The sequence below is a fragment of the Colius striatus genome, chromosome 1 (genome assembly GCF_028858725.1).
Source record: "Colius striatus isolate bColStr4 chromosome 1, bColStr4.1.hap1, whole genome shotgun sequence".
NCBI classification, from domain to species: Eukaryota; Metazoa; Chordata; class Aves; order Coliiformes; family Coliidae; genus Colius; species Colius striatus.
The window spans coordinates 63,590,014-63,613,663 of NC_084759.1; the positions used below are offsets into that span (position 1 = coordinate 63,590,014).

At 40.9% G+C, this 23,650-nt stretch overlaps 2 protein-coding genes across 8 annotated transcripts in view; one reads left to right on the top strand and one right to left on the bottom strand.

Moving 5' to 3' along the window:
• Positions 1 to 455: 455 nt before the first annotated feature.
• C1H2orf49 (chromosome 1 C2orf49 homolog) lies at positions 456 to 14,770 on the bottom strand. 5 transcript variants are annotated; one of them, XM_061997402.1, is made up of 6 exons: positions 12,967 to 13,049; positions 12,548 to 12,769; positions 11,723 to 11,909; positions 11,223 to 11,389; positions 4,909 to 5,281; positions 456 to 1,994 (listed from the first exon to the last, which is right to left on the bottom strand). In XM_061997402.1, the coding sequence occupies exons 3-6, from the start codon at positions 11,783 to 11,785 to the stop codon at positions 1,938 to 1,940; spliced, it is 660 nt and encodes a 219-aa protein (XP_061853386.1). In that variant the 5' UTR covers positions 11,786 to 11,909; positions 12,548 to 12,769; positions 12,967 to 13,049; the 3' UTR covers positions 456 to 1,937. The 5 variants fall into 5 exon arrangements, with proteins under 5 accessions (XP_061853386.1, XP_061853405.1, XP_061853398.1 ...); XM_061997421.1 differs by lacking the exon at positions 11,723 to 11,909; XM_061997414.1 differs by lacking the exons at positions 11,723 to 11,909; positions 12,548 to 12,769; positions 12,967 to 13,049 and adding an exon at positions 13,072 to 14,770.
• TGFBRAP1 (transforming growth factor beta receptor associated protein 1) overlaps positions 14,462 to 23,650 on the top strand; it is a 35,286-nt gene continuing 26,097 nt past the window's right edge. The window contains exons 1-2 of one of the 3 annotated variants that reach the window (XM_061997373.1): positions 14,462 to 14,995; positions 18,186 to 18,887. In XM_061997373.1, coding sequence (XP_061853357.1) covers positions 18,203 to 18,887 — 685 coding nt within the window. In that variant the 5' untranslated portion in view covers positions 14,462 to 14,995; positions 18,186 to 18,202. The other 2 variants (XM_061997366.1, XM_061997381.1) reach the window with 2 other exon arrangements.

Genomic DNA, 23,650 nt, shown 5'->3' on the forward strand with positions numbered 1-23,650 from the left:
AGGTAGTAAGAGCAGCATGGCTTGCACTTTGCCCTTCAAGCCTTACAACAAACAGCAAAATGTCTCCAACTTTGGGAAAGGAGAGGTGAAACACAAGACTGGAAAGTATCCTGTTGCCATGCAAAAGTAGCATCATGCACAGTTCCACAGATCACTCCTTAACACATATCAACATACACATGCTCCTAGCAACTGGAACTACAACAAAATATAGACTAAACTCTAACCCCTGCCAAGAAGTCATCCACAAAACAGAACTTCTAACCAGGCTGCTCACTAGTGCAAAGACCAACAATTCACATGATGCTAACTGCTGCTAAAATTCCAAAGTAGCTACAGAACCTTTCACCCTGGAAGGGTTTTGGTTTTTTTTTTAAGTGCTAATCACTTCAAATCTACTAATACCACATAACTTGAACTAGCTCCATTACATCACAAAAACAAGTCAGCACCACTTTGTTTGCTTTTCATTGAATTTATTTAAATAGGATAAGGCTACTCAAAAGACAACTCTTTACATACAAAATGTACATTACGTTAAAGTTTGCTGTACTCAAGTACAAAAACTGCACAAGTGTTCAGGAAAAGGGAAACGGCACACGGTTGCAAAACACACACTCTTACCATTTTACAGCATTCATGAAGTGCCTTTTAATGTCCTAACAGTGAATGGAGAACTTTTGTCAGTAATTACGATACAGTTTTTGGTTTCCATGTTAATCAATATTAAAAATATAAACAAGCTTTCAGATCACTACTGACAGCTTCTTTTAGTGGGTTAACTAAGAGGAATCAGAAGTTGATTCTTTTTTGTTTCACTAAGTCTGGGAACATTATTATTTACCTCCCATATCCAAAATGGATGTAAGCTGGCTTCACCCTGAGCCACTCAGATTTAATAAATCGTCAGGTTAACTAGATTTCTGCCTTATAAAGCATTACCAATAATTCAGATGAAACATGAAGTTTCACAGAAAACCAATATCCATCTTAAATTACCAAAGGAAGGAAAAACAAGTTCAAGTACAACTGCATACACTAATGCTCTTGATGTACTTCTTTGTCTTCCTATTCCTGTTCCTCTCCAAGTGTTGGCAAGTTGAGAAAGCACTGGCCTGCATTCCACAGGTTTTCCCCATATTTTATAAGCATAATTGTAACCAGGAAAACAAGTGAATTTGCTGCATCGGCACATTTTTACACCAATGCACATATAAAACAGGCGTGCGTATTTAAAAGAATATGGCACTAATCCATTCACTACTTCCTCTTGAAGACTCATACCAAACAATCTAATAACTTACTTCCATCTGTGCATTTCTTATTTCATATGTCAATAAGAGATACTTCAATTTGAAGTAATGCTGTTGAAATAGTTCATCTCTTATTACCAACTTAACTTGCACCATAAATTCTACACTCCAGTTCCACGCAACAAAAAGGACAAAATTTTGTCGTACAATCTTATCAGCCAAATGGTCAGTTTTCTCATCAAATGAATTATCTTTTTAAAGACAAGAAAGCTCTTCAGATCACTCCAAATTTCAATAGCTATTTTAACTATTTAACCAGAAGTAGAACAAACCTGATCTTGCTGAAACAAAACAAAAATATTTGTATGTGTGAATCGTAGTGACATGCAGGAGATGAACTATAATAATCTTGAAAACTAAAAGTGGAAGGTTTAGTATATTGTAATATTACCACCTTTTAAAAAAGTAATGAACTAGTACTTGGTGTACAAGAGTAGACCTTCTTAAGGTGACAGGTGATGACGACTGCAGCTTTACAACAAGAATTTTTTAAATGTGTTAGAACTTCACAGCAATCTCAGTTCCTGTAAGGTTTAAAAACAATTGTACTTGAATTGTTTAAATACGACTTATCTGTTCAAAAATATGGAAGTAATATTTGTATTTCAAGCATCATTAGCTACTTCATGGCCATGTAACATGCTGGATTTTCTTCTTTGCTTCTGTAGGCTTTAAGTCATTCTGAAATACAAGAAAATATGTAAGTATTCTCAGATATACTGTGTGAGTAGAATAGTAATTTACCTGCCATATTCAAATTTAGTACTAGCACTCTACTCCCCTATATGCTACTACAACAGCTTTCTATTGCCATCTTGTGGAGAAAATAAAATATCACAGAACTTTGCCAAAGAAAAGAAAACTAAAGGCATTGACTTAAACTACTTGCAAATCATATATGTCTTTAGATTCCTCTTAATCCTACCATTAGTTACACAAAAATATCTTTCAAACATGCAGCTTAGAAGCAGGTACTTCTTGGAGTTTCAAAACATACTTCTAAAGTTTCAGATCGCTGCTTAAAATGCTTGCTGAAATGAGATTGTATATGAAAAAAAACAATCATACAACTAGGAAACCATTTACTTTTGTCAAATAGTAAAAACATTAAAAGAGAAGGAAAAGTTGGTCTTCATCTGTATTGACCTATATAAAAAAAGGTGAAATAACTGTCAAAGCCTCAGATTAAGTCATCTTTCAAGACCTAGCCCAAGAAACCAGCAAAGAAAAATAATCAAGCCAGAAAAAAGTAAAGCAATGGTAGATTGAAGTGGTGAAATAATTACGTTTCACCATCTTAAAGAAGAAAAAAGAAACTGAGAAATTAGGGCTTTAATAGTTCACACAAGCAGCATAATGAAGGGTATATGAGTTATCAAGAACATTCTGCAACACACTGGTTTTGGAAGTACAATCTAGGCATTTCTCTTCTAAAGAACTCTAGTGTTAGTTTATTTGCAGCAATCCTGTAGATTACAAACACTGAAAGCTTCAAGGGAATTAGATCCAAAGTTTAGAGGGATAGAGCTGTACTATGTGCTACGAGAACTTCATTTTTTTTCCTGAAAGTCAAATAACAGTCACTTGCTTGAAAAGGCAACTGTCATTACTGTAATTAAAATATATCAGGCTTTATGCTCTGTAGCCATCTGCCAAGTATACTGATTATTCCTGGCTGAATCACTTATTATTCAATACCATGTTCTTTAATTTCAGACAGTGTAGAAACATCTATATAACACACTTGCCTGACTGCAAATACATCTGACCAACATTAGCCAAAGCACGACTGAACTCACCAGTGTTAACTTGAACAACACAACTTTCTACCTTAGGCACAGTTTAAGTGTCAAAGGTCACATCTTCAGAGTATCAGTTAAACAGTTCATCACTGTGTCTACAAAACATTTAAATTAAGTTTTAAAAAGCTGTGAGATGCATTCTAAAAAGTTTCAAAAGCTCTATAGGGTCAGATCTGACCAATACTTTTAAGAGTTCTAAATCCAACAATAAGTTAGTAGTAGCAGTAGCAGGAAATACACATCTCCAGCATAAATTTCATTCAGGGCCTCAGCCATGCTTCTTGCAAAAGTTGCTCAAACTGTCTTTCACAATAGCCATGGGTTTAGGTGCTCATGTTTAATAGAAGTCAGATGGAACTTATCCTTGCTGTGTGGACTGGTATTACCCGTTTTGTTTTTTTAAAGGAGGTTAATAGAAAGCATTACATGAGGCAATATTGAGAAAATAGAAATTAGGTCTGGTGTCCTGGGAAAATTTTAGTCAGTATAATCACATGCTGCGTATCCAAAGCTCCCTCTGCAGTTCAGTTGAGAATAGGTATTTTGATTCCTTCCTCTGAAGCTCAGACTTCTTCCAGTGGAAATGTGAAAATTCCTTCGTTTGCATCGTGAAGCAACACAACACAAATATGAGACTTTTCCCTACCTTGTAGAATGTTTTAAAGAGGAGACAGTCCATTGCTGCTTGCTCACTGACCAGACCTTAAAGACTAGTCAAAAATAATCACTGCTCTATTTTTCTCCTCGTTCCTAACTGGCAGCTACATTCAGCACCACTACCTACACTTTCACAGATATGCCCTGCTGAATTCATATATCCTGCCTCAGTGTTTTTCTTACTGCTTCAGCTCATCACCCTCATTCTGCCCCCATCTGTAGTAGAGTTCACTTCCCCACAGAAAATGTGTTTGCAGATTAATCTTAACTTGCAGCAAGAAGGTAAACATTTACCTTTCTGGTTAACAGCTCAGTCATCAGTCTTCCACTTGAGAACAGCACCCTTCTGTTCAAGACCTCAGCATGTTTTTATCATCTTGTAGAAGCCCAGGTACGTGACTACGACCACCACGGCTCAAAAGGAACACTTAAACTTTGGCCTCTCACTTCAACTAATACGGTTTGCTGTTACAGCTTCTCACTCAGACTCACAACCTAGGTAGCTCTCCAGATTTTCACAACCAGTTCCTTTCTCTAGCTTGCCAATCCCTATGCAAGATTTAAAACAGATGGCTGTTCTTCCTTTAAAGATATATTCTACAGCCCTCAGCGTTTCAGTTCCTGTAACATCCCTTCTTTTCCTTTGACAAATGAAAGCTTGTTTTACTCAACCATCCAAGTGTCATTGTTACAAATGTAATCATTCCATTTTTTCTTCCCCTTCTACAGAAAACAAACCACTTGTCCTCCACTAAGGGCTGCTGATGCTGTTCTAGAATATCTGTTCTCTCAGATCTACCACTAGGATTATTTTGTTTGTGTTTTATTTGACTGCTACCAGACCTACCTTAAGTATTACCTTCTTAGTCATTTTAAAATCACACGTAGTTTTCTACAAAGTTCTCTCTCACACAGAACTTTCCCATGGACAAGTACAAAGCACTTCATTTCTTATCTTCTCTAAACCAGTTACTCTTTTGCTTGTTTTTAAATAAAGATTCGACCATTACTCCAAAACAAAACAATCCTGACAACACTTACAAGGGCCTACACTTTTGGTTCCTGTCAGCCCCAACTGAAAAATAAAAACAAACCCACAAAAACACCCTCAACAAAAAATCCCTGAATGTACATACCGGCAAATCAGATTCTTCTTTTGGAACAGCTCTCTTTAACTTCACAACAGTAGTTCCTGCTACTGGAGACAAAGGGTACACCTTTAGACTAGCCAACACACTGCTGTTAGTCTTTGAAATATTGTTCTGCTTAGCCTCGTTATTCCTCATTCCCAGTTTAGCGTCCTCTGATAAACCGGAGGCTGAAATGTATGTTGAGGCATTTGAAGGAGCTGATAATCTTCTGACAGTGTTGGTGGTGCTTCCAGCTGGAGGAGGTTTCAGGCGATCGGCAGCCCCGTTCTCTGTCTTCTTCACCTTTATACTTGTACTTGTCGAATTGCCATCGAATACAATTAATGGCCGTTTCCTTAAACCTTCCACCGTTGTAACACTGAAAACACAAATTGTGACATTCTCAAAAACACAAGCTAGATGATCCAAAAATAGTACATCTGAGCTTTAATCTTACCTAAAGTAAAAATATATTCCAAAACACTTAACTTAAACTCTTAGCTGCTCCAAAATCAGGCAATAGAAATTGCTTCAAAAATATAAGGCAGTGGCAGGGGGTTGTGTGAGGGACTGTTACTCAGTAAAAAAAAAAAGAGTTGTGTGAGGAATTTTCTAGGCAGAGTTACAGCTGTATCACCAAAGACTATATGTTTATACTACTGTAGCTATTCCAGAGCAACTACAGGTAACAGCTGTTAAGTGTTTCAAAAGGTGAATATTTGAGAAAGTGTATGTCATCTTAGCTACAGGAACACCATCCATACTCTGATGCTTCTACATCTCCCTGTTTCCACTCTTACTCAAAATCACAATGCTAAGACAGTCTAAAAGACTGTTAGACAAGAAATAAAAGCATATCTGTTTTGAAATAAGCTGTCTTGGAACAGGAACCCTAAACTGACTGAATGACTATTCTTTTTAATAGCTTGTGACTTTAAGCCCACAGGTAGTCAGAGCTGGCCAATTTAGTAACAATTGAATCACGAAAAAAGGAATACTATTGAACTAAAATTAAAACAGTAGGATCAGAAAACATCCTGACTGCAAACAAATAAATCACAAAGGTATTAAAACTCGCTCTATGTGAGTTTAGTTTTGAAAAAGCATTGCTCAAGAATAGCCAAGAGAAAGTGTTCTTAAAGCATAGATTTAACAAACAAAAAAACCCAAGCCACTATTAAGTTGCATAACATTCGTGTTTAGAAACTTCAGTTTTCAGTACACACTTACTATTTAATAATCTCATATTAAACAGAAGAATAAAACTTGAACTGTATTGTTTTCAACAAATATATTACTGCATTTTTAATTAATGAATTGGACAATCTTTTTGTTAGACATCTCAATGGACTTCAAAATAAGCTGCAAGCAGACACTTGATTCATTTGACTTGGAACAACATTAGACCAATAGCTGCTGATAAACTTCATGTATTAAGTAATTGCACATTGCTTGCACAATTTCTGTCAAGACCAGGGGTTTCTTTAAAAAGAAAATGGCAAAAGGAGTCATATTTAAGAACTCATAGAGCAAGAGAAATTTCAGCTCTTACTCAAGATTTGCTTCTAGAATACTATCTGTTCAGAACAATGTATGTCACATAATCCTCCTCTTTTTCTTTTCATTGGGTTCCCAGGACTATAGAGACAAAGAAAGATCTTCAACTCATTTGGCATTTGTTTGTCAATAGCTCAGACAACTCTCTTCGGCTTATAACTACAGTTGACATGGTTTCTAGGAGAGCTTCTACCAAGTGAGTCTACCTTCCAAGACCAGAAGTGTTCAGCCAGCCACGTTGTTTCAGTTAAATACTACTGTTATTTAATAGTATTTAAGACATCTATTAAATTAAGGAGAGTAAATTCACTTGAAAATTCTAAAAAGCTGACACACATTTTGAAAATACAACACGATACTTCTTGCTCACTTTGGCTTTGTCCAAGAATTTATATAACACTCCTGACAAGGAACACATTCCTCAGCAATCTTTTTGTAAAGCTAGTTTATAAACTATGTGAAAGAAAAGATTTTATACCTTTTTTCAGTCACCTTTCTTAACATAATAAGCATGCTTTTCCTATGTAGGGCTTAGGTGTTTCAGTTTGTTGTTTGAGGTTTATTTTTAATTCAGCTTGATGAAAACTGGCAAAAACTAATTGCAATTCTAAGAGGACTGTTACCTGGTCAAAACTGAATTTTACAATTGTAGCACTTACAGAAATGACCACCTGCTACAATCTGGGTTTCCAATGTTTCACCTGATCTCTCATGTAGTCAGGATGGCCTCAGAGTAATTTCCAATTATGAGGGCAGTTTAATGAAAAACTCTCCTATTCTTGCCTAGCTTAGCCTGGCATTCACGTTAGCACCCTGAAACAAGTGTAGGGTTTAGCTCTCATCCCCTGATTATCCTAAATACTTGTCTTTTACCAAAACAGGCAGGTGACCATCTCTTCCAGGAATGTCTGAAACTGGATCAATAGTACTGTGTTTTACATAGAACTTGGTATTACCAACACATTAACAGTTCTCAGGGGATGCCAAAACAACCTCTCAGGTGACTAAGGACAAATGACAAGCTCTACCAAGGCCACAACTGAGCATGAACAGCCAGAGTGATCCTGGAGACTGAGGTTGTACATGAGAGTCTTCAGACTCTATGGCACTTCAGAAACTAAATATACATTGAGATTCATACCATCCTCTTTCTTTCAGAGGCAAGATGATCCTGCAGAGCTACAAGATTAACTGTCCTTGAACACAAATACTTTCTGGAATGCTTGAAGCTGGATAAATTGCAATTGGTTTTATTTGGTATGATTGTCTGCGAGCTCCAATATTAAGACATATAAACCGTTACCTGTAACCTTACATACCAGACAGTATTATTGAGGTATGACATGTTACTGCAGCTCAACTGATACAAAACAAGTCTTTTAGGACATGCCATCAATCATCAGCAGTGAAATGAAACACAACACACAAAAGCAACTTTTAAACTTCCATGTGTTTTTACCTCTTAGCTGTAACTACTACAGGCATGCAAATATGCACTGAGCTGTGCTGATCAAGTCTTAAAACCTCACATTGATTCCAGCGAATATCGTAAAGCTGACCTCTCCACAGAGGAACTCATTGGAAAGCTCCTGTTCATAAAATCGACCAGTTTATCTACCTTCTAAAGCAAACAGCACGCTTAGTTCCCAATTTTGACCTGCAAATAACTTCAAGCCTCACAACACCTAGGAATTTTGTTTTGTTCTTTAAAAACAAGAATGCCAGGTTCTACTTCCTCCTCTGCACAATGTCACCATGACAGCTGGGCTTAAGTGGTGCACACAATTACGAGGAAAACTGTAATATTTTTAACATCCAAAAAAGATGACTGAACTTCTTTGATTCCTTATATCAATACACTAAAACTGAAGTTTTCTCTGTGTAATTTCTACTTACTGAAACTGATGAAAGCCTATTTCTCCCGTTGCTCTGGGCTTACTCATACTAGTAGCAATTAACTTCTCTAGACAGTATTTTGCCAGCATATTTGGTAAGTATCAAAGATGTAAGACAAGTAAAACCAGCAGCTGCTGGAAAAATCTTAAAACTGTCTATAAACAAAGCAAAAATCTAAGCTGAGTATGCTAGATGTTAAGTGCTAAGACTAACTGCTAAAGAAAAGTAGACTAGTAGATTAACCATGTCCCCTTTTACCTACTATTTTCCCAGCAAATGCTACATAGGTTTAACCATTACTGAACTTTAGTGTACCAAAATATTAGAAAATCTTAAGGGTTGGAAGGGACCTCAAAAGATCATCTAGTCCAATCACCCTGCCAGAGCAGGACCACCTAGAGTAGATCACACAGGAACTCATTCAGGTGGGTTTTGAATGTCTCCAGAGAAAGAGACTCCACACTCATCTGGGCAGCTTGTGCCAGTGCTCCCTAAATGTAGTCTACAAATAAACTCTGGATGATGTCACTCTCTCATCTGAAAAGGAACATTGCCCCATGAGGAAGAGTGTGACCAGCAGGTCCAGAGAGGTTCTCCTCCCCCTCTACTCTGCTCTGGTGAGGCTTCATCTGGAGTCCTGTGTCCAGTTCTGGGATCCCCAGCTCAAGATGGACAGGGAACTTCTGGAGAGTCCATTGTAATGCAATCAAGATAATCAGGGGACTGGAACATCTTTCATATCAGGCTGTGGGAACTGGGGCTGTTTAGTCTAGAGGAGTCTGAGGGTGGGAATCTCATTAATATTTACAAATATCTAAATGGTGGATGTCAGGAGGTCACGCATCACTTTTTTTTCTGTTGTATCCAGTGATAGGACAAGAGGTAATGGACAAAAGCTGGAACACAAAAAGTTCCAAAGAAACATAAGAAAAATCTTCTTCACTGTGAGAGAGCCCTGGCACAGGCTGCCCAGGGAGGGTGTGGAGTCTCCTTCTCTGGAGGTTTTCAAAACCCACACAGACATGTTCCTGTGTGATCTGATCGAGGTGAACCTGCTTTAGCAGGGGGGCTCGACTAGATGATCTCTAGAGGTCCTTTCCAACCCCTACCATTCTGTAATTCTCCCACAAACACCTAGCCTGCCATCTTTATTTCAATGAGAAAAAAAATCTTTCCCACCTATTACAGCACACTATGTTTCTTATTATACAAACTCGAACATTATGCTTTCATCCTCAAGTTGCATGTTGTAAAAAAACTGAGGCACTATAAACTTCTAGGCATATTAAAAAAAAAACCCCTAAAGAAAACTAACACAAAATTTTTTAAAAGCAGTGAAGAAAAAAATAGATCATTTGATAAAATTTGTTTCGCTCTTCCCAATTAGAAACCTCAGTAAAGCTAAAGCAGACTCATTAAATCAGTAAGCTGTAATACTTCAAAACCAAAACAAAAATTTCCATCCACCATTCCTTAGGATTTACTACTGAAGCTAATTCCGGATGTCACTCGTGCACATCACATGTCAAAGTCTTGGGCAAGGTTGGATCAAGAGAAGAAAGTCAGTAAGATAAAACTTTTGAGGGAGATTTTGCTTTCTGATCAAAGAAAAACAAAGATTTTAAAAACAAGGCAATTGTTTCTTTCAGAAAGCATATGTGAATTGGACACAAAACCGCTGTAGCACACATTCCTGACTGTAGAGTCGAACAATTCTGCTCAGAGAGCAAACACACTTGCTCAGAGAGCAAGACACACTTTCAGTATTTTTCTTAAGACACTGTAAATATGACTACTATTCAACAAGTACACAGTGAAGCAGAAGATACTTATTTTTTCTTAAAGTACCTTGAAATGTACCAATAACCCAGCATCAACACAGGCTGGGGGATTGAGAGCTGTGTCAAAAGCTGCAGGTTGAGGGAGGTGATTCTCCCCCTCTACTCTGCTCTCCTGAGACCCCCACTTAAGGTCCTGCATCCAGCTCTGGGGCTCTCAACATAAGGACGCATGTGGATCTGTTGAACTGAGTCCAGAGGAGGGACATGAAGATCACCAGAGGGATGGAATACCTCTCCTCTGAACACAAGCTGAGAAAGTTGGGGTTGTTCAGTCTGGAGAAGACAAGGCTCTGGGGAGACAATTTTGTGGCCTTTCAATACTTAAACGGTGCTTATAAATGAAGATAAGGACAGATTTTCTTAGTAGGGCCTGCTGTAATGGGACAAAGAGCAATGGTTTTAAACTCAAAGAGGGTATACTCACACTACACAAAAAAAAAGACCTATTTTATAATGAAGGTGTTGAAACACTTGAAAAGGGTTTCCCAGAAAGATGGTAGATGTCTGTCTAGGTTTAGGCCCATCAAGGGACAAAAGACCACAATTAGACTCAAGTACCAAAGACTTGAGAATTGCTTAATTTGTCCTTTTGCTTTTGATGTTGAATATGTGTATTGTATTTATGCACTATGTATTTGATTCTGTTTGATCTAAGTTACTGTGTAGTGGTTTGCGAAGATGGTTTAGATTTCCTTGTTTTCTTGAGTAAGTAATTTGCGGAGGTGAGTGGTGGAATGTCATGGTTTAGCAAGAAGTAGCTTTTGCTTTGTAATAGGGGGAAGGAGTTGCAGTGAAGACCCAGTAAAGAGTTCTCTGGACTTGGACCCTGGCTCTTGGGTTCAGACCTACCTCTGGCCCAGCTGGGCCAATCTGGTGCCTCTGCGATCACTATTTAAGGACGGGAATCTGAAGTGTTTAGGTAAGAGTGGTACAAGAAGGCGACCATGTGGACCCCACAGTCAGAGAAGGAGAAAGGAATGCACTGTCCTAAATTCTCCAAGTCTAGCCCAATAAAAACTAAATTACCTTTTATTCTCACTTTTTGACTCATTTTGTTGTCTCTTCTTTTCCATCATTTTCCCCCATCTACTTTTCGGTAGGTCACGCTGAGGCAGTGGAATAGCATGCTGAATATAAAGATCAGTGAGACCATCTTTGTCCATCTTTACATCACTTTCCACAACAATATTTTTCTGCGGGGAACAGAAAAAAAAAACAGTTATCATCATGAATTCAAAGCACAAGCATCCCAGTGGTGTAATTTTTTCTTTCAAAAGTCACTTTAAAGTAGTGTATTGGGCCTAAATGCTAGGGTTTCAGATCTGAGAGGGCTGTAGCACTGAACAGAGTGAAGAGGTCATAAACCACCTCATGCCAACAACAGCTTGGTCTCCTGCTTTCCCTCGTTTTCTCAGTGGATTATACTTAGCCCCTCCCTTCAGTGAGGCAATTGGCAATGTGGGATATCTGAGATAGCATACAGTGGTTTCTTCTTCTACTACCTGCAAGAGCATCTCCTCACATACCCCTTTCTGTGCATCCTTGTGTGTCTCTTGCCCCTCATTGCTGCCACTCTCTGTTACGTGCATTTCAGCACTGGTACCATGAGCTCTTCTTGAAATTTTGGTGTATGATGGGCTGTTTTCATCAGTGTCAGGGACAGGTGGATCCAGTTGTGACCAGTAATAGGTAGATCACCATCTTTGCCCCTTTCTAAAAAACAAACAACTAGAACATAATGCGGGCCAAAGTTACAGTTGGAGAGCCATAGTTCCTTCCCCAGTTCTCAAATAATAAGCTGTGAACCATCCGTTAAAACCATCAGTTTTCTTTCTAATCACACACAGTTGTGTAAACAGAACTTCTTGCTACCTCCTACCAAACTTACTACTAGAGAAAAAAACTACCAACTTCCTACAAACTAAAGGTCATTGAAAGAAGGTCAAGCCTCTGCCACTACTGATTTTGGCAATACTTTGTGATTTCTGATGGGGACCCAAAACCTGGGCACTTTTGTCTATGTCAACTACATGGGCAAGAGCACACAGACACTCAGCAAGATCACAAAAAAACCTGATTACTATTGCTTTATACACCTAAAATTTTCAGGCAAGTCAGCAAACAGTACATCAAATCACATCAAACTGAAGCTTTATACCATCCAAAACTGTTTATAACTCACTTTTAAACTATTTCTTTTTTCAGTTATGCAGACTTAAGCATTAGCTTGACTATTCAGAATGAACTTCCTTAACTCACTAGGTAGGAATGCATCAACTTCAACGAAATAAAGATCATATTTTCACAAATAATTTTGCTGTAGGCAAACACTGTCCCACGGACACACAGACCTGGGTAAATCGTTCCTTAGCAGCTAAGAGTATTCAAGCAGCGCCCCTTTTCAAACACGGAGAGATCTCTCACGGTACGGGCCTCCTCTAAGCAAGTACATATCGCACAGAGTATCAACTTCAGGTTTGCTTTTCCCGGAACGTTTATTGCCACTCATGCAAAGAGTGAAAAGTGGAAGAGGACCAAGAGAAAACTTCCCGTGGAAGTGATGGGGAATGTCCCTGAGAAGTAAACCGGAGAAACAAACGGGCAAGTCTAACGCAGAGAGAGTACAGGACAACAATCGGGGCTGGGCCTCCCTTCCCGCGGTGCGGGGCGGGTAGGCACCGCACCGCCATCCCCTCAACCCCTCTCCCCATCCCGCCTCAGGGGCCGCCGCTCCGGGTCCGGCTCGCTCCTCGGCGGCGCCCGGGCGCACCTGCTCCAGGGTGAGCAGCAGGAACTCCTCCGAGAGCAGCTCCGGGTGCAGCAGCAGCTCCGACTCCGAACGCCCCGACCCGTGCTCCTCCTTGCCACTACGCACCCTGCCCCTTCCCTGCGCCGCCATTTTCTTTCCCCGGCGACCCCTTTCCGGCCTCCCACAATGCTGCGCAGGAGCGTGCGGGGCGGGGGCTCGGCGCGGGACGTGACGTTTGAGCTGCACCGGCCCCGCACCGTTGCCCCGTCGGGAAGTGCGTGTGGCGGCGCGGAAGGGCTGGGGAGCGCCGGCCGGAGCGGAGGGAGTACAAGAAAGGGTTGGGAACGGGCCTTCGGTGTAGGCGCGCTGCGCCAAAGAGGAGGTCAGGAAGATGGAGCGAGACTTTTTCTCTAGCGCCCAGTGACAGGACAAGGGGTAACGAGCACAAGCTTGAACACAAAGAGTTCCACTTGAACACGAGGAGAAACTTCTTTCCTATGCGGGCGAGGGAGCCCTGGCACAGGCTGTCTAGGGTGGAGTGTGGAGTCTCCTGCTCTGGAGAGTTTCAAAACCCGCCTGGATGCGTTCCTCTGCGGCCTGATCTAGGCGGGCCTGCTTTAGCAGGGAGCTGGACCAAATGATTGCTAGAGCTAACTTCCAGCCGCTCCCATGCTGTGATTTTGTTCTGGCGCGGGCGGCAGTCTGTGCCGTGTGGAGCCTGGCTCGGGGACAGCGGAAGCGGGGCCCAGCTCGGCTCCTCCGGGCAGCGAGTCGGAAGGTCTGCCTTGCTGGTGGGTGATGTCCTTCTCCAGCCGACACTGATGGATAGGGAAAATAAGCCCATTTTACTACAACGCTGTCAGCAGACCGTTTATTCTGCCACACGCAGGAGCTTCGCTGAAGAAGTAAAACGGGGGCTAAATCTTGGCCGTAAAAGTGGTAACTGGCAATCAGCACTTCTTGATCTGCGGTAACAGAAGTTGCGTACTTCCGAAGAGAGCTGACTGCTCATTGGGAGTCAGTAATCTGCTTACATGCTTAAAAGCAAAACCGGGAATTAAAAATGATTACGTTAGTAAATTAGCCGTGTCGCACTTACAGCATAAAAGTGCAAAGTAATTTGAAGTACTTGATGCCTTTTGGAGCGTTCAGAAGCGCGGGCAACGTGTAACATGAGTAAGAGAAAGTCGCATATATAGGTGACCGTGTCTGTACCGTTATTGCTGTATATATACGGCGCTTCTAGGAGTACGAATTCATGTTTTGAATACTTAATAAAATCATTTCAGGATACAAGCCGCCAATGTAATAACACTTATTGGCGTTATTTCATTCTGGCAGTTTATGCAATTCGTTTTCTTGCACTTTCCCTCATCCCAAACGATCCTGTTACTCCTTTTTTGTTGGAAGAGCCGCTCTTTCCACCGGTGTTTATCCGTTGTACGGCCGGGCAGGACCTGGGTTGTAACTTCTATCTGCAACGTAAGTGCAGCATTTGTAAATGATAAAGGGATTATTCCGGACCTGCCCAGATCACGAGGGGCGTTGCGCTGTTGGAATCGCTTCCTCCAGCGGGATCCTCCCCCGTGTAGGTGCACGAGTCCGGTGCGATCCCTGACGCTCAGCGCGCCAGTCTCTGAGGACGAGCTGAGCCGGTTAGAGTCCCTGGAACGACCCAGGAAAAGAAAAAGGCCTCATGTTATAAGAGGACCACAAAGACGAACGCCTTCCTCGCTTCTCACTCCAAGGAAACCCCTACGAAAAGCCGGGAGCCACAGCCTGAAGCACAGAAGCCAAGCCCCACGCAGCTATGCCGCGGACTCGCTCACAGCTCCGCCCCGGACGCGCCCCCCGATGGGCGGAGGTCGTTGAGGCCACACCCCCGGCACTTGTAGCCGGGACGACTTGAGGGGGGTGGATGGGTCCTCCTCCGGCGCGTGACCGGAAGCGCCTCGGTCTCTCTGGGTGAGGGGGGCTCCCCCTTCATTCCATCTCTCCCGCCCCGTCGGGTGACGTTGCGTAGGGCGGGGCCTATGCGACAGCGGAAGCGGTGCGTCCCCGTCCCGTCCCCCTTTCCCCGCCGCCCACCGGCGGACCCCGGCGCGCCGCGAGGCCTGGGCGCTGACAGTGCGGCCTGAGGCGGCGCCCGGCCTGGCCCGGCCCGGCCCCGGCCGCGGGTAGCGCACCACACCGCGAGGCTTTGGAAGCGGCGGGACCAGCTCCCGGTGTGGCGGTGGCGCCTGGTGCTGGCAGGTGCTGGGGGAGGGCGAGCGGGAGGAGAGGCTGTTGCCGGGCCTGGTGTGCGACGCCCGGTCCAGCTGCGGGCGTGTGAGGGGACGGGGGGGAAGTGAACGGCGCCGTTTCTGCCGGTGCGCCCGGTGTGAAGCGCATCACCGTGAAGCGCAGTCTCCTCCCGGGGACTGCGGCGGCCACCCATGGGGCCGAAGTGGGCTACGGCACCGGGGGTGGGTCTGTGGAATCCTACCCAAAGGCCAAGTAGAGCTCGTAAGCGGTTAATTGCAGAAGGTGTAGGAGTATGTGTACGTGAGGGAGCGGCTCGGCGGTAAGGGAGGTGAGGTGCTGGTTTGCAGGGCAGCAGAAAAAAAGAGGTAATTGCAAAGCCAAGTGTTAAGTTGGTGAAGGGAGTACAGGTCTTAGGAGGAGCGGCTGTAGTAGCTGGGGGCATTTGTCCTGGAGAAGAGGAGGCTAAGTGGAGACATGATCCGTCTCTACTACTGCCTGAAAGGAGATTGTAGCAGGGTGAGGGTTGGTCTCTTCTCCCAAATAATGACCAGTAGCACAAGAAGAAACAGCCTTAAGTTGCGCCAAGGGAAGGTCCAACTTCCATTAGGAAGAACTGTTTCACTGAAAGGGTTATTAAGCATTGAACCAGGCTGCCCAGGGAGGTAGTGGAGTCACCATCCCTAGAGATATTTAAAGACATGTACATGAGGTGCTGAGGAACATGGCTTGGTAGTGTGAAGTTTGTGGTTGGACTTGATGATCTTAAGGCTCTTTTCTAACCAAAATGATTCTGTGTTTCTACAGAAATGGGGGAAGAGCTGTTTTACACTTTTTACCAGAAGTGAACGCATGAGGGGTTATTAATGCACTAGGAAAACTAAAATTGAGCAAGCCAATAATTTACTTACCTGTTGATTTTTTTGTTTGTTTTTTGATCAGCAAACATCCTCATTATCTTGTTTTCCAGAATTCTGAACATCAAAAAAGTAGCATATTGACTTCTGTTTCTGACTCTGGAGTGGATTCTTGCACTTCAAGGTCTCTGAAGAACCTGTTTCTTTACAGTGCATGTAGACCCCTGAGCTTTTGCAAGTGAGAATAAATATAAAAACCAAAAATTTCACCCAGATTATGTTGACCTTAGTTGTTCTTAAAACCATTTTTTCACAGCTTTTTTGTTTTTCTGGCATGAATAGTTTTATTTCTTTGCTACCAGATTTGTGTAGTATTATGTTATTTTTTTTATTCTTTCTGCTCAGGGATTTATTTTATACTTTTCCTCTACTTTTGTTCAGTAAGATTTTTGAAGGTCTTTGGTCAACAGTGAAATTCTGTAGTTCTCCCAATGGTATACATTAACATTTTTACCTTGGGCTACAGGAACTTTAAGCTGTTGACAGCTTCAGGTACAAAAGTTGCCTGACCTCTCCAGAGGATAGTTTGTCACTTCAGGCTACAGATAGGCTGTTAAAAATGGTAGGAGATTTTATTGTTAGTCAACCTTTGAGCAGCCCTAGGAAGTTCTTGACATAAAAGATCACTGCTGTCTCTTGGTAACCTGATTTGCTTCTGGCTATAGTCTTAGTTGGATATAATTTTATTTCATGGTTACTTGTGAGTTGCATACCTTGTCTTTTCTCACTCAATTTTGGAAATGTTTGCCATGGTTTTCAACATTGCTTTGGAAAAGCCAAGGGGGATTTAAAATGTAATTGTTTGAAAGTAAATTGATTTTGACTATGTTTAGTTTCAGGATTGCTCACAAAAGCATTTTGTTGACGTTGGTCTCTCTGTCCACAGAAGTTTCATTTAATGTTTTCTGTCTCCATTGTAGATGTGGACTAGAAGTAATTGTGTATGTAATTTCTTAAATCCATTCTAGATGTTTAGTCTTGTGCCTTTCACTGTGTTGGCCACATGGTCATTACAGAGCAGTCATGACAACTTAAGTGATTAAACAAGGTCAGCAGTTTCTCATCTGCTCTTCTTTGGAGTTTTGAGCTTGACTGTCTGCTGAGTTCTTATAAAAATAACACAAATCTGGAGTACAGTAATATTAGACTGGTTTTCAAACACTATTCATTGCTTCAAGTGCTTTTGCACTTGATTGCAAAAGGATAGGTAGAGTTTCTAGAATGAATATTAGAAGTGCAGACACTTCTAGATACACTTTTGGAACAATTGTGGTAGTAGAGGACAGAAACTCTTTCAATTTCTGTGACATTGCACCTTAAGTTTAATGAAGGCTTTGGGGACCATGTTTCCAAATTTGCTGTGTTGATGTGCTTTGTAATTGCCAGTGCATATAGCCTGATACAAGGTGTAAGTACAACTGAATAAAACAGGCACTCTGCAGATATAAAAAAAACAAACAAACCAATGATTTTTGTTGTGAGTTGCGTGGTACTTTGTGTAAATTATTACTTAAGTAGCTTGAGTTATGCGTTTCTGATTGCTGGAGAGTAAGGAATGTAAGGTATGTCTTAATGAATTATTCCTGTGATATTTTGCTAAGAGACTATGTACTAATAGGCCGAGACTGAGAATAAAGCAACATGAGGTGTTAACTTGTAGCACTGAATGCCTTGTGGCTTCCTGGAAGTCTGGGAGCCCAAGCTTGTATATATATTCACTTACAGGTGATAGAAACCTTTCCACGACAGGTTTATAGATCACCAAGTAGAGGCAGGAGCCACTCATAGTGCCAGAGTGTCTGAGATGGCCAATAATATGCTGGTTACTTGTAGAGAAAGCATCTCTTCAAAATAGCAGAGTGCCATTGTGAATCTGCTTCAGAATAGTCTTGAAGTGGAAGCATACAATTCAATTAATTATTAATGTGCTCGTTCTGGCTTGTGTAATCAGGTTGGAAATACAGTATAGGCTATTAAAAATACAACAATGAAGTTATTGTGTCTGTGAATGTGAAATTGCTAGCTCTGATATTTGATTATGTGTGTGGAGGTAAATAGTGGGCCTTTTTTCTCTTTAATCAGGTCACCCAGAAGACACGATGAGTGTTAAAGCTTTCAAGCTCGTTTCTGCTGTTGAGCGGGAGATGTTAATGGGAGACAGAAATTACATCAACATTGAATGCATTGAGTGTTGTGGAAAGAACCTCTATATCGGAACAAATGACTGCTTTATCTATCACTTTCTGTTGGATGAAAAGATATCACCAGCTGGAAAAATAACTTTTGCTGCCACCAAGCAACTGCATAAATACCTGGGCTTTAAGAAACCTGTGAGCGAGTTAAAAGCAGCCTCTGCCCTCACTAGGCTTCTCGTGCTTTGTGACAACACAATAACACTAGTTAACATGATGAACTTGGAACCTGTCCCCACGGGCGCTAGAATCAAAGGAGCTGTTGCGTTCACGTTAAATGAAAACCCTGTGAGTGGGGACCCTTTCTGCGTCGAAGTTTGCATCATCTCGGTGAAACGACGGACCATTCAAATGTTCATGGTGTTTGAAGACAGAGTCCAAATAGTGAAGGAAGTGTTTACTCCAGAGCAACCCTGTGCTGTGGCTGTAGACGGTTATTATTTATGTCTTGCCCTTACTACGCAGTATATCATTTTGAATTATAATACCGGCGTCTCCCAAGATCTATTTCCTTATTGCAGTGATGAAAAACGACCAATTGTGAAAAGGATAGGCAGACAAGAGTTTCTCTTGGCTGGCCCTGGAGGCCTAGGTGAGACTAAGGATTGTAATATTTTGCTGCTTTTTTTTAACCTCTTTTTCTAAAGTTTTCTCAGTTTGGGAAAAAAAATCTTAATTGTTGTGCACAATAATGATTTTCTTCACAGGGCTATACTAGAACGTTGGGATAAAAAGGTAGATGGTAAATTTTTTTGGTCCTCAGTATTATTATAACTCTTGCTTTTTTTATGCACAGAAATCTGATTATTTGTATCTTGTCTCTATAAAAGCTTCATTTCTGTATAGACAGCTAACAGTAGCAGTATTGTGCAGCCCAGAGTAAAGTTGGTTGGTAGCAAGTGAAACTTCAGAAGCTGATGAGCTCTTTCCAGACTGGGTCTGAGAAGCCTCGTGTTGCTGTAAAATTTTTCAATTTGTGTAGGCAATTTTTTTATTCTATTGCTATTCAGAGAAGTTCACACAAAGTCTATTTTATAGATTATAACAGATTTACAAACAGATATGTTGTAATACAGTGCTAGTAAGAAATGTTAGTGGAAGTAAACTGTCCTAATTCTTGTAGAAATAAACTCCATTCAAACTGTAGATGTTGTCAGATGCTACCCAGGTGTTATGCTCCAGTGTGCTTAATTTGATTTTAGTAGTATTTTTAAGCTACGTGTTACAGAAAATGATAGTTTAAATTATTGAAAACCCAAAACTTGGTCATGTGAAATAATGCTCTTGTCTAACAGACAGATGATTGTAAGGACAATCTGTAATCTAAGGCAACAGTATACTCTGAAGTCAGTAATCTTGAGCTTTTTTTGGAAAAGCTGCAGTATCCCAGAGCTGACAGACCACAGGCAGAATGCTTTCATGCTGTTTGCCATCTGACACTTTATTTAGGAGATGCAGTTCATGTGTCTTCCTTGACACATTAGGAATAGTATGACACAAAGACCACAACTATTTAGGCCCTTAATTCAGGGATCTGCATGAGTTTTGGCTTTTTAATATAAATTTCAAAGAAAAGCATGAGTGCAATCAGTTGTTTATATTGAAGCTTTGTCTTGTGACTGGAATGTGAAATGTACATCAATTTACCAGTTTTTCTTGAAAAGTAGAGACTCATTAGAATATCAGAAACCAACTTGTTTTTTTCTGACATAGGGCTTTTATAAGTCATCTTGGTTACACACTTTTTAAAACTGTTAGTTGCTTTATTTGTGGATGTTAACCATTTTAGCAGTGCTATGAAAGTTAATGAATTGATTGTCTGAAAGTATTCCCCTTTGACGTGTTTGTGAGGAGATCCCATTCTTACTTTAACCTTTATCTTTTTAGGTATGTCAAACCAGATTCTGTTCAGGTGTTTATTTTCCTGTTTGATTTAAGAATACATACGTTTTCAAAAGCATTAATTGTATTTAGTCAGAAGCAGAATTTTATTTAGCCTGACTTTTGCTTTCATGTGGTGTCCTGGAAGACAGCTATACAGTAAGACCTTTACTCATTAAATCAAACATACTTCTGTAAGTAGATTGTCTTTGATTTAGAAGATCGGGTATGTGATATCTTAAGCAAATGCATTTTTGTAGCTCTAAACATACTATAAACTTCCTTTTTCCTCCTAATACCACCAAAATCTTATCTTGCACTTGCTCAGAAATGTCAGGAAGACTGCTTGCTATGGATGGTATAGCTTTTCATTGCCTAATTTAGCTTGTGGATTTGGGATATTTTCTTTTTAATTTATATGTTCTCTATTCCCTCCCCACTGTTGTTTTGACTAGTAGTATCCATCTTACTGTTCTTCCTTGGTAAAATTCTTAGTGTTTTTAACACTCGTCTCTTCAAAGTTGTGAAGCTGGTTGAGCACCTCTATAACATATAAGCATCGTGTATCGTGGCAGTTGAGGTAGGCCTTGCTTTATAGTCAATAGACTTGAAAAGGCTTGATGGAAGTCGTCAGTTCCAGTTTTGGTTTGCTTTTATACATCTTATTGGTTAAGACATGTTTGGCACTTGGTAGAGCATCTATGCTAAGTTCAGCCTTTCTTGCTGAGGTGGATATATTCTACTTTAATATATTTGTCCTTATAGTGTTTGAAGTTTAATTGGCGTTTTTATTGTTTTAGTTTAACTGACTTTTGAGTTCAGACTGGAATTTAGAACGGCAGAAAGCAACTGCTTAAAGTGGTTGTGTCTCAAAACCATCTTTGAACTTCTTGGGTACATAACCTTTTTCCTTACATGGACTCTGCCTTTAAAACTGGGGAGGTTCGACTAGATGATCTCTAAAGGTCCCTTCCAACCCCTACTGTTCTATGATTCTATGATTTTATGATTCTATGAAAACTGTTAGAATTGTTCATAGTTGATCCATAAACTTAGGCATTTGGTACTTTGTTGACTCTACTCACAGTTAGTATATAACTCATTATTTCAAAGCGAGGAAAAACTTCATTTTTTATGCATATTCTGGCCAGTCATTCATTCAGAATTGAAAAATCAATTCTAATGATGTGTGAAACTCTGCTTACCAAAATGAAGTTTTTAATTTCATGAAGCCCTTGATGTGTATTTCTAATCAGATTTCCTGCCATACAGAGGCCTAAATTTTTAAAGTTTTCAGCCAATAGTTCTTGCATTTGAACACAGCATGCTTCCTATCACTAGTTGGAGCAACTGCCCCAAAACGTGAAAGGCCTCAACTCAGACTGAACTTACAAGGGAGAGTGCAACTTCTCAGGTCTTGAGCTGAAGGTACACCTCATGTGGAGACTGGGGCAAGGAGAAATTTTGTCCTTGCCTGCAGGAGATGTGTGTATGGCTGAGGATTTCTGTTGATACCTAAGGGAGATGCAGGAAGAAGTCAGCAGAGTGCACACAGTATCAGAGATGACAAAAAGGAAATGGAATCTTCTCCAATACTTAGGCGTGAGCTTGAACATCCAGCTGTATAGAGGGAGATGCAGGCTGAGTCTCTATGTATTCTGTGATGGCAAAGGCTGGGAACTTCTGACTTCTCATAAAAGGAAGAAATTTCCTTCTCTGCCTGCAGATCTGCATCAATAGACTATGATCACTGCTCACAGTAGCAGACGAGAAGCCGGAAGCTCTGTCCAGCAAATCATATGAGCCTGTACAGTGCAGTAGCACCAACTGGAATTAGCAAGTAGCAGTAGTGAGAGACTTCTTCATATTGGAGGTGGAGGTTTTCTTCTCAGTCCTGCTGGTGAGGAAGAACAGCCTGGGGAGGAAGTGGGTGGATTATCCAGGTCACCAACTGATTGCACAGCTTGTGTTGATGGGGGATTTTTTTTTTTTTTATGGATCCCTGTTTAAGGAAGAGATGGAATCCACCAGACCAAATGAGGCAAAAGTGTTTTTGCCAACAGACTGACCAACCTAGTGAAGAGTATTTCACCTAGAAATGGTGATGTTAGGCTGAGTTTGACAAAGATTGTAGGGTGATGTGGGTGAGAGACTTGATAAACAACAAACAAGGCTGAAGAGGCTGTGCTTCAGGTGTATGCATACAAGGAAGTCTACACAAAACAACAAAGTTCAGCATCTAGGAGAGGCCACCTCATGTTTAAGTAAAAGAGTGGGGGCTGAGCAGCTGAAAAGCAGCTTTGCAGAGAGGGATCTGCATGCTCTGATGGGCAAAGTGACCACAAGTCAACAATGTACACTTGTGACAAAAGTTCAACGGCATGCTGGACCACATTTGGTGGTGTACTTGGTAGTGTTAGATTAACAGTTGAACTCAATGATCTTAAGGATCTTTTCGAATCTAAATGATTCTATTAGGAAAAGTGCTACCAGCAAGTTTAAGAGAGGCAGTTTTTCCATGAGCCCTAGTGGGACTAACCATGTTTGGAGTACTGGATTCAGTTCTGGGCTCTCTGGAATGGCACAAACATAATGGAGTAAATCCACTGAAGAACTAGAAAGACAATGATTGGAGAGCCTCAAATGTGAAGAGGTTGAGAAAGCTGGGACTGTTCCATCTGGAAAAAAAAATGCTTGCAGACGTCTTGTCTAAATGCTGGGGGGATGAGAGGTGAAGAAGACAGAGCCAGACTCTGTTCAGTGGTATTGTATCCACTGAGAGGATCAGAGGCAGTCAGTACAAACAGAAATAAAGGAAATTCTATGTAAACATGAGAAAACAAATTCCTCATTGTGATGATAGTCAAACCAGGAAACGGGTCTTTGAGGGGATGTGGAGTTTCTGTTCTTAAAGAACTCAAAATCTTACTAGGCAAGGTTTTGTGTGGCTTGTTTTAGTTGACCCTGCTTGGAGCAGGGAAGTTAGACTAGACAGTCTCCAGAGGTCCCTTCCTGCTTCAGTAATTCAGTTATTTTAATGAGTAAAAAATCTAAAGATTTTAAATATGTAAGTTTAGTTTATTTCTTTTGCTTTTCCAGAATAAATTCTTCTCAGTGTTGCATGGTTTGAACAGTTGTATAGTGGTTGACTGGACTGTAAATGAAGTTGGAGAACTGAGCCTTATAACAAGCATATGGGTACTAAGCAAAATGATTTCTAGAAGGTTCTGCAATGCCTTTTGTCATAGCTGACAACACTACATAAAGCAGGGTAGTCAACAGCAAGCAGTGTGTCCCCTTCTTGTCACTTACTCGTAGCACTCTTCGTGCTGTCAACATTTGATAACTGAAAGCTTTCATATTCCTTTTTCAACAAGTAATAATAGTAATAATAAGGAAGTTTTATTTCCATTTTATAGATATCTTCCCTAAGAAGGTTTTTATTTTAAAACTAACAAATAAACAAAATCTCCA